Genomic DNA, 11,703 nt, shown 5'->3' on the forward strand with positions numbered 1-11,703 from the left:
TATCTGAGAGAATATAAAAAAGAATAGATTTGGGTTACCAAAAATTATAGCAAATATTCATTCTATACTTTTCGTATAACTTTTAGGACTGCCACTAATTCAAGCATGCATAACCTGCATAGTGTCCTAAATATGATACAAAAAAAAAATGAAAATCCCAAAGTACTGCAACCCAAATATGTACAAGGGCTATCCGGAAATTATCCAGCCACGTAATAGGAAAAAAAGAGAGACATTTATTGAAGATTACACAAGATACAAAAAACACTGTACATAGGACAATGATGCCTCCTCAGTCCCCTTTTCAAAGTAGGCACCTCGAGACCTCACACGGTACTCCCAGCATTTCTTAACCTACCCCGTACACATTCAATATTCTCAGGTGTTCTGCTTATTGCAGGCCTTCCAGAACATGGATCACTTTCAACAGATTCTTGGCCATCTTTGAAGCTTCTGTGCCACACTTTTATTTGCACTGCACTCATTGCATCATCCCCAAATCATCCAAATAGCTTCCTCGAGGAATGTTCACGTTTAAGGCAAAATTTGATGATTTGTTGCTCTACTTGCTCAGTCATTTTGAACGCAATGGCCACACAGTACACATACTCAACAGTGTCTAGCACCCCACTGACTATTAACAGTACAATGAAGTCATCTTTGTTCGTGAATGCGCATAACAATCCACTCTCCTTGGCTGCCAGGTTACATTAATGTGGCGCAAACCATTCTGGTTATATCAGCAATGGCTGGATATTTTCCGGACATTATTAAATTTTATATATTAAATTAAATTTGAATTGATTAGAAAGTCTAAAACTTCCCTAAATAAATTCAAAGCTATACTACCTACAACCACAGAACTGAAGTCGTCTGGAAACGTATTCCTAGATTTCACAAGGTTACTGGCACAAACTTCAGAACTGCATTTGCTTAGCACCATCTAAGAGTAAATTTCATACATATTTCTACATACATATAGAATCACAAACAGAAGGTATTACTCTTAAATACTGTTCCTTTCAAACCAGATTATATTTCAAAAATGATGTCTGGTGAACTGGAGTAAACTAGAAGTTAGAATAGGTTCTAGGTATAAAATTTGTCTCGATTAAAATGTGAGGAGGAAAATGAGCATATTTTCCCCTTCAGATCACTGGTGTTAAATATTTTTCATTCCAATGAAGTCCCATCTCATTCTCCTAGAGAGGAAAAAAGTTCATAGGTAATAAACTAATCACAATAAAATTTGCCCTCTTTTAGAAAAAGAAAACTAAAGATAAAAGACAGGTAACATAGGATCACAACATAGAACTTAAAAATTCACTTATTTTCACCTGTTGATGTTCTTCTCTGCCACTTTCAGCTTTCCTCTCCTGAGGCGTAGCAAAAATGATTTTTTGCTTTAAATTAAAGCATCTCTAGCTACTCTCTGGAAATGGGGAACACCACACCTTATGTAGGAGCAAGAGGCAGGAAGAACTCACTCCTACAGTCTGGTAGGACACTCTGCTCAGGACTTTTGCCACCAAAAATAACTGAATCATGGATACGTGAGAATAATGGCAGCTGCTACACGCCAAGAAATACAGATGCCATCCTATAAGACAATGACCCCCTCTCTCCGTCAATTCTACTAAAGCAGCGATACAGCAAGCAATACCAAACATTAAAGGAAAAGAGAGAAACAAAGGGTTGCTTTTCTGACATTTCCACTTTGCATATAACTTACATCCACTTTAGCACACGAAAATAAATTCAGTGACTCCTGTAATTTTCTTGACTACTGTTGACTCAATCGGCCTAGAAACTATGGCACATCCAGCAGGCCTGGGAATGTTAGAGTAGTAGTCATTTTCACATTTAGCAGCTCAGTTTCCTGTTTTTCCAGCACATCTGAACCAATATACAACTGTAGCAGCTGTTAAAACTTTGGCTTCTGCCACCACTACTCCCCTTGGACTCATCTAATACTTCCTCACTTCCATTTTTCCAGAAGTAATAGCATGAGCGAGTGTGTGCGCATTAAAGGCAGATTAGAGAGATGAAAGTTCTCAAAGACTGGTGATAAATGTCTTGCCTAGGTTTGAGCATCTTTACTCTATTTCCTTACAAATATATCTTATGAGTATATAAGCTGTGATATTAGACTATAAAATGAAATGGAATATTTAATTTTAACAAATTTACCAGAATGTCTATCAATTACTTGGTCTTAATCCCTCGAATTAATCATACTGTAAAACAATGTACTTTTTCCAACAATTACTATCATTTTAAAGACATATTCTGATGCCTTTGGCATTCAGTCCTATTTAAAGCCAATGTACACATTATACAAAAAAATCAGAATCATTATTTTATAAATACAACCAACCATATTTTGAACCCAAACTATTATAACTCAGGTTCTTATTCAACCACATTTCAAAAGCTTGCATCTGAAATATATATTTCTTTGGCTTTATAAATATATATACACTTCGGCTATTTTCAAAAATCAAATCCTCCCAAATATGGCATTTTAAACCATTAAATATGTCCACAGGAATTTTCTACAAGTCTGAGGTCATTACGAAGGAAAATTTCTGTCCTATTAACCCATAATTTCTTTAAAAAGTAATTGTTTATATTATTCCTAAAGCTCTGATTTCAACTGGGAAATCCAACGGAGAACAAGGGTAACTGGAGAAAATGACAGCGAGGGATTCAGGAGGTAATTTTCCCTGCTCACCCAGCACCTCAGTGCTCTGTGCTCACAGCCAGACTGGAAAGCCTGAAGGAGGCTACTTTTCTAGGGAGTAAAAGGAACTTACCCAATTCTGTAGGGTCCCGTGCTTTTCTCCCACCCCATTCCTGAGGGCCTGCCTCTGAGATATGTCCCTGAGCAGATACGAGCGTGGAAAAGCAGGTATATAATCAGGATATTCCCAACATAGGGCACCACAAGTATTAGGGACCCAAATATTAACAGCTTAATTTATTGCCTATGAAATTTGGTAATTTCAATCTTTATAAAGCTTTAACTATTTTTTTTTTTTCTTGACACAGAGTCTCGGCTCTGTTGCCCCTGGTAGAGTGCATTGGCACCATCATAGCTCACAGCAACCTCCAACTCCTGGGCTCCAGCGATTCTCCTGCCTCAGCCTGCTGAGCAGCTGGGACTAGAGGCACATGCCACGACACCGGCTAATTTTGCTATTTTGAGTGGAGACGGGGTGTTGCTCTTGCTCAGGCTGGTCTCGAACTCCAGAGCAATCCTTCCACCTGGCCTCCCAGAGTGCCAGGATTACAAGTGTGAGCCACCACACCCAGCCTAACTATTTAAAATGTAATAAAAGCTACAAACGGAACTAAATTTTCAACTTTCTATGAGTTGCACTTAACAGACTGTTTCTCCTACCTTTACATTCTTTGCTGCCTTAATACTGAGATGGCTATCCCAATTAAAGCACTTTCTTTGTCAAAATACTCCAAAATTCACCTCCACAAATTTCTTATGTCTAAAGTGAACAGTTTCAAAATATTTAACTTTGTAAGACAGTATTGTGAACTTGCGCTGTATGAAAAAAAAATAATTCAAGCTCACTCTAGCATTTTTCTAAAGACTAGCCAGTCTTTGAGAGTCTTTTCCAAGGAATTCATTCCTCTCATATGAAGTTTGTAAGCAAAACTGAAGACATTTGGCCCTTTATAAATAGTCATGGGAAACTTCTTTCTCCCATACTTTTAGTTTGTTTTTACTGTAACAGATGGGAAAAAAATTTAGCAAAGCAAAGTCATTAAAAAAAAGTCTCATAACAACTATCATACTCATGTTAGAACACTAAAAGCTTGAGGATATGAAATATCTTTAACAACAATAAAAACACCTGCTGGAAATTATAAAGACAATTTGACTTGTAAAGTAGGTTTAGATTCAAAAAACTAGATAGGAACTCCTTCCACCTTTGGTCCATTTCCTCCTGGGCACATTTGTTTCTAAACATATTATCAGTCATTTTTCATGAAAGTTTCTCCAGCCCAGAAGTCTAGACTTCTCTTTAAAATAAATTCCAATATCTTATGTTAAAATTCTGAAATATTTGCCAAGGGGACAAGCCTAGTCTTCCCTTGAAAAAGAAATCAATCACCAATCACCATTCGGCAAAAGCCTTTATTAAAAGATGTATTTTACTTCATGCAAACAGAATATAAATCATTTTGTTCCAACTGACATTTAAATTCAATACTCAGCAGTCTCTCATACTAAATAAATTTTCAATTAAATAATCACTACTTCATTTACTGATTTCATAAGTGAGGCTGGGGAAGGGGAGGTCAACAAACTTTTTTTCTGTATAGAGCCAGAGGGCAAATATTTTTAGCTTGACAGACCATATGGTCTTTATCTGGACTACTCAACTATAACGTGAAAGCAGCTGTGGATAGTATGCAAATAAGTGTGGTTACTTGCCAATAAAACTCTTCAGAAACACAGGTGGAAGATAAGAGATTAATATCCAGAATATATAGAGAACTAAAACTCAACCAAAAAAAAAAAAAGACACAACAAACACAAACCAGATTTAAAAATGGGCAAAGGACTTGAACAGACATTTCACCAAAGAAGATATACAAATAGCCAATGAAAAGATGCTCAAAATCACTAATTAGGGAAATACAAATCAAATCCACAATGAGACATCACATCCATTAGGATGGCTACTACAGGGGAAAGGGGGTTACACTAGAAAATAACACTTTGTGAAAAGAAATTGGACCCTTCTGTACTGTTGGTGGGAATGCAAAATTGTACACAAACACTGTAGAAAACAATATGGCAGTTCCTCAGAATAAAAAATAAAATTACTACATGATTCTTCAATTCTACTTCTAACTATATACTCAAAAGAATTGAAAGCAGAGTCTTCAAGAGGTATTTGGCACACCCATGTTCATAGTCACACTACTCACAATAACTAAAATGTGGAAGCAACTAAGATAGCCATTGATGGATGACTGGATAAACAAAATGTGGTCAATATAAACAATAGAATATTTTGCCTTTCTAAGGATTTAAGTGCTTATAGTACTTTTTTAATTTTTGCTACTTTTTGAGGAAGTATGTTCACTTCATTTACAATGGAACTGAGGCTCAGCTATAAAAAGAAATGAAGTACTGATACACGCATGCTGCAACATGTTTGGACCTTGAGGATATCATGCTGTGTGAAATATGCCAGTCAACAAAAGACAGACTGTATGATTTCACTTACAAGAGGTACCTCGAGTAGTCAAAATCATAGAGACAAAGTAGAATGGTGGTTGCCACAGGCTGAAGAGAGGGAGAAGGGGAACTTATTGTTTAGTGGGTAGAGTTTCAGTTATGCCAGGTGAAAGGAGTCATAAATATGGATGGTGTTGATGGCTGAAGATGAATGTGCTTAATACCACTCAACTGTATGCTTTAAAAAATGGTTAAAATGGTAAATTTTATGTTATGCATACTTTACCACCATAAAAAAAGAATTGGAAAAAAGGGGGTGGGTGGAAGCAGGTAAAGGGCCCTTTTAACCTTCAGGACATAGGTTGCTGACCCATGAGTTAGGCTATTGCATTTTAAGTTCTAAGCACCACCATAATTTTTTAAGCAAGGATCAAACTATCATTTCTACACTAACATGTTTCTTTTTTTCCTGCAGTTATAGGTAATTTCTTTAGTAAAGCTCTTAAGATTAGAAGCCAATTTTCTAGTGCCCTGAAAAACGTGTTTTATATAAAGTAAGGGCTCATGAGTTTTTGACTAATTAAATGAAAGCAGTTGTCCTAACACAAAGCTTGCCATTTATTATATAAATACACCTGGCATTTCAGTAAAAATGTTAGGTCATACTACTGTTATTCAATATCCTCTAACTCATTTAGAAGAAATTAGACTTCGAAGGAGAAGTATAGCATTTTTTAATATACCACTTTCTTTTTCTTTTTTTTGGAGACAGAGTCTCACTCTGTTGCCCAGGGCTCGAGTGAGTGCCGTGGCATCAGCCTAGCTCACAGCAACCTCAAACTCCTGGGCTCAAGCAAAGCAATCCTTCTGCCTCAGCCTCCCGAGTAGCTGAGACTACAGGTATACACCACCATGCCTGGCTAATTTTCTCTATATATTTTTAGTTGTCCAGCTAATTTCTTTCTATTTTTAGTAGAGACAGGGTCTCGCTCTTGCTCAGGCTGGTCTCGAACTCTTGACCTTGAGCAATCCTCCCGCCTCCGCCTCCCAGAGTGCTAGGATTACAGCCGTGAGCCACCGTGCCCGGCCTATTTTTCTTATTTGGTAATCAAAAATCCTACTTTTGAAATTTTGCTATAATTGGTGCCCAATTGGTGCCTAAACTAAGTAGACTTTGTCATGTGACAAAAGAAGGCTGTTAGTTTACTAAGAGTTAAATTGTCCCAAACACATAAAAATGTTAAATCTGACTTTGAAGACATAACCCAAATATTTAGCCTCCTTTTAAATGCTAGACATTGTTTTTTAATATACATTGGAATTTAAGTTTTTTAAAAATATAAATATGATTTTAAAAAGAATCAAGACAATGTATCTATAATACTACTTTCAGTAAAAATCTTCAGCTAGTCAGTATAATCCACCATAGAAAACATACTGGGTAACACAGGCCTAGTGATGAAGAACACAGGTTTGGGATAAGAGCTTGTTTCTAATACTTTTCCATTCCTTACAGTTGTGCGTCCTTGAGTCTATCAATTAGGTTCCCTGAGCCTCAGTTCCATTAATTGTAAAATGAAATTACTATACTTCCTCAAAAAGTAGCAAAAATTTTAAAAATACTGTAAAGCACTTAAATGAAATCTTCAGAGAAGCAAAATAACACTGAAAGTTTCAATCTTTAGTTCCCTACAATTGATTAACAGCAGCATCCATTTCATTTCTGGCATTATCTGTCTCAGCTGTTAATATATACTTAATGATTCTCAGATCTGGTTGCACATTAGAATGGCCCTGAGCAGTATTTTAAAACTATCCATGCCCTAGTCCCAGCCCAAGCCAATTAAAATCAGAATGGGTAGGGGTGTAAAAGCATGGCTATTAAAGAAAGCACCCCAGGTAACTCTCAAGTCATTCACCTTCAAACCATTCAGTAAGTGTTTCAAAGTATTCAGTAAGTGTTTACTAACAAGAACTCAGTTCATACAGTCAGTAAAACCTTAGAACCAATGATGCACCCAAACAAAAGGTTAAGAAAGCAGCTGCTAAATCATACCTTAATTTTTACTACCTCTCCAATTAACTCTATAGTCCCGAAGCTGCAAATATAAAGTGAGCTTTCCTCTCCTGGCCATTCCTGAAATTTTTTTTTCAGATTTAAAACATTAAGATCCCTCAGAACAAGGACAATTAAGCTTTTGACATTTAAATTTCAGAGTCAAAAAAAGAAAGAGGCATATCTGTCTGCATATTAAGAAAGGGATCTAAAGCGGGGGAGGGAGGGCATGGTGGCACAGGCCTACAGTCCCAGCTACTAAGACAGGAGGATCACTTGGGACCAAGAGTTCAAGACCAGCCAGAGTACCATAGCAAGACCCCACCGTCTCTTAAAAAAAAAAAAAAAAAGCAGGGGTGGGGGGATATAATCTAGAATGTTAAGGGATTAAGGCAGTACCTTGGAGGCCAAGAAGAAAGACTCAAGATGATCACTGCATCAGACCCCTTAAGGGCAGGGACTTTGCCATCACATGATCCTAAAGCAGCCACAATTGAGTACCATTGCCTCCACTGAAACGTAGAAAATGCCACCTATCCAAGGTAATTTACAATATTGTACGATGCTAAAATTGAGTTAAATGTGTGAAGGCACTGAAAAACTTTTAAACCCTTGCAGTAATTATTATTTAGGGTATTTAGATAAGCAGCAGCTGAATAGCCATAAAACAATTACTTTTCCTATCAGTCATTCCCTGAATATGTTAATTTATCATAGAAACAATGCAAGTGGGGAGGAGGACATCAACCACATTTTACCTGAAATGTATAAAAAAAAAAGTACTGAGTTACTGATGAAACATGAAGTATTTAAAATGTAGATTATTATACCGTGGTCAAGAAAAGATTAAAAGCAATCAACACAATGAAGTAGGCAATGAAAACCCTGGGTTCTTTTTCTGGTTTTGCTACTAACTTGCTGTGGGACTTCAACAAAGTCACTCAGTGCCTATAGGCTTCAGATTCTCATTTGGAAAATACGGAGAATGAGACCTGTCACAAGGTAAAATGACTTGTTACAAAATGTAAAACTAGGAAAATTACAGAGGAATTCTTTCAAACAGTAATACCAAAAATAAGGACTAAACTGGGCCTCCTCAGCTATTAGAGTAATGAGTAATGGTATAATTAGTCAGTTTTACAGTAAGAAATTTACTTCTAAAACCTAACAATTATTTTAAGATTGTTCCCTGACACCTCCTAAATACTCTTATCTCGGTTATTTTTTCGCACAATTTAAACCTTTTTAATGTTCTGGGTTTTTGAGAAAGAACAAAAGCAATACTGAATACTATTCAACAAATACCATATAACAGGCACTCAGAATATGCCAAAGGACAAGATAGACAAGTGGAAGAAGAAAGATGAAGTATACAAGTAATTTTTTATGTTTATATTTTTCAGGTAGTAATAACTTCTCTGAATAGAATAACGTAAGGTAAAATGATACAGTGGTGGTGTTATTTTACGTAAGATGTGGAAGCATCTTTCCGATAGTCCTCCTTAAATTTGGAGAGGGAAGGGCAAAAGTCCTTAAATATTTGAGAAATTAGATAAAGCATTTTTGCACATTCTCTTAGAGCAAAGAACTTACCAGTTAAACCTTTAAATACTCGAAAGTAAAATCCAAAGTCTCTTACTGTAGTCATGCTTGTCACTAAAAATCTCTTTCCATGTCTTCATCACAGAGCCATCTGACCTCACTTCAAATAATTTGATTTCTGAACACCCATGGGTGTATTTTGGGTATGTGGGCATATGGGGTTTTTTTTTTTTTCCCCAAATAGCACCTTAATCTATTTCCAAATCCAATTTAATTCCATCTTTTGTGGTACCTGAATACATTTCAGTATTCTGAAAACCATCCCACCATCAAGGTCTCGGCAGAGACCTTGATTTTTTGCGTTACATATCTTTCTACAAATGTATTTCTTTACTCATACCACCTAATGTGAGAACATATGGAAGGATATATGAAAATATCTAAACAATGAAAAACCTGGGGAAAGAAGGACAAGTCAACAGCAATAGGGCTATTTGCAGGGGACAGAAAACTAATTGGAGCAAAATGAAAGAATTCATACACTACATGTTGCCTCTACGTAAGCATTATACTAAATATCTTTTAGATTAGTCATGTTGCTTTGAGACTTTTCCATGTTTCCTCTAGACAACTGCCAATGTTCGCATGGTCTCTGATGAATAAACATGCTGTGACTTGCTTCTAAGGAAACGCTTGTCATGTTCCAGGGAAAAATGACTTCTCCACTCTTAAATCAGAAAAACTGTGCAAGTCTCATTCATTACTTACAACGATTTTTCCTTAACATTTCTATTTCTGAAATATTCATATTCTCGTTAGGGCATTTCTGCATTCAGATTAACTAAGAAAAGAAACTGAGTTGGGGGAACACTTGTAAGAAAAAGTTGTACTACATCACACCACATCTGAAGAGCTTCCCACTTCAGAAGCTCAACTAGCACCCAAGTTATTCCTGCACTATTTATCAGGACCAAGGTTATTTTCAGATTCCCCTCATCTCTTGCAGAAATACCTGTTCTCATTACTGTTTACCCAAAAGCTTAGCAGGGTGGTTATTAGCATATCTGGCAGGAAGACATGCTTCATTTAATATTAACTCACCATGTGACAGCCCCTTCCCCTCCAATCTCTCCTCAAACACGTAAGGATAAAAAGAAAAGTTCAGTTGTTTGCAATCTGACTTTGCGCTTGGTTTTGGCACCAGCAATTGGTCACAGGCACACACACCCCCAGTCAAAGGCACGCACCCCGCCCGCTCCCGGAACTGTCATGCGTGTTGACAGCTGGCACACCCTCCTGTCGCCCTCCACCCGCTTGCAGAAAGCCCCTTCCTTAGAGTCACCTTGACGTAGCTCACCTGCCTAGGCCTCGGCTCTTGGCCAAGGAAACTTTTTTCCTCCCTTCCCAGGAGCTCACTTACAGGTACCGTCCACTGCTCCTCCAGAGCCCCAACAAGGGGCCCTTTGTTAGAATTTTTGCTCCCGGACTTCTCACCCAATTCCTGGCATTCGGCTGGCCTTCGGCAACCCAGGGCAGCCCAGGGCAGCCCCAGAGGGAAAGCAATCAAAAACTCCCCCAGTCCTCACTCCTGCTGGCCTCCGAGAAGGCCGGGAGGAAGCAGCCTCTCGGGCCGCGTGCAGCACGGCCCGTGAGTCAGGTCGCTGGCAGGGCAGCGAGTTGCCAGCCAGGTAAACGGCTGAGGCCTCGCTGCCCTCGCCCTCCCGGGGAAGCGGCGGCGCGGCGCTCTGGACTTACCCTGCGGGGGCGGCGAGCGGCGTGGGCGCCGCCGGGGCGTCTTGCGGGAGCGGGACTCGGCCGTCCATCTCCCTGCGGGGCGCTGCGCGGGCTCCAGCTCCGAGGCGGCGCGTCACTGCTGGGGTGGGAGAGGCCGGCGGGTCAGGGCGGGACGCGCGCCTTCCCGGGGCCGGAGCAGGGCTGGCCGCGCGTCAAGAGCCCGCCCGAGCCACCCAGCCCAGGCCGGCCCGCCTCCCGGGTGCGCTTCCACCTGCGGGCCCCGGCTCCCAGTCCGCGGGCGCCGCCGTCGCCGCAGGTCCTAGCCGGCGCCCGCAGCCGCAGCGGCAGGAGGCGGCGCTGCAGCCCCCGCCCCGTGGGTTTACTGGGTAGCCATTTGGCGCCTCTCAGGGAGCGAGCGGAGCTGCCCAGGCTGGAAGAGGAGGAGGAGCGGGGCCAGGCGCACCGGCATCGCCGCCACGCCGGCAGCGCACTCCCGGGCTCCCCCGTCCGAGTTTGCACAAACAAAACGCCCCGGGAAAACTTTTCCCGAAGAAAAGTTGGGAAGGCTGAGCTCTTTTCCCACCCAGGGCTCCTACTTTCTTTCCAAAAGGGGACTGTAGCTCGCCTGTTCTCTTGCGGCTTCCTCTCCTACTCTTGCCCCCACCCCCGGCCCGCGCGCCTGCAGCTCGGCTCTCGAGCAGGACTCGAGGGGAGGAGAAAGCGGCAGCCCCTCCGAGGCTCAGCCCCGCGCCGGCCCGGCCGAGTCGGCGCCTGCCCTGCCCTGCGGGCGGGGTGCCGGGCGCTGCGGGGCCTCTCCTCAAGCCTGCTCGCACTCACCCTGCCCCATTTCCCTGCCCAGAGCCCGGGAGCTCGCCGCCGCCTCCGCCACACGGCCGCCCAGGAGTGGGGACGAACGCGGCGGCATCGGAGCGAGCGAGGCAGCGAGCCGGGGAGAGGAACGCGGCGGGGGCGGGCCGGGAGCGAGTCGGAATTTCCTTCCCCCGGGGCTTCGGGTCTTTGGGGTCCGGCTGGGGAAGCCGAAGGGAAAGGAAGCTCCCAGCCGAAGTGTTCCTTTTCCCACCGCTAGGGCGTCGTTTCGGGAAGGCGGGCGCGCCCGAGCCGGACAGGTGGGGAGACAGGGAGGGTACCTGCCCTGCGAGAA

General features: G+C 41.4%; 1 protein-coding gene across 1 annotated transcript in view; it reads right to left on the bottom strand.

The window, feature by feature from the left end:
- The window catches only part of COBLL1 (cordon-bleu WH2 repeat protein-like 1), a 185,328-nt gene extending 174,522 nt beyond the window's left edge, over positions 1-10,806 (bottom strand). Inside the window, exon 1 of the mRNA XM_012655818.1 lies at positions 10,563-10,806. Within this exon, the coding sequence (XP_012511272.1) occupies positions 10,563-10,630 (68 nt within the window). The 5' untranslated portion in view covers positions 10,631-10,806. The remainder of the gene's footprint in view (positions 1-10,562) is intronic.
- Between the last annotated feature and the right edge of the window lie 897 nt (positions 10,807-11,703).

Source organism: Propithecus coquereli, unplaced genomic scaffold, assembly GCF_000956105.1.
Source record: "Propithecus coquereli isolate 6110/MARCELLA unplaced genomic scaffold, Pcoq_1.0 Scaffold49, whole genome shotgun sequence".
NCBI lineage: Eukaryota > Metazoa > Chordata > Mammalia > Primates > Indriidae > Propithecus > Propithecus coquereli.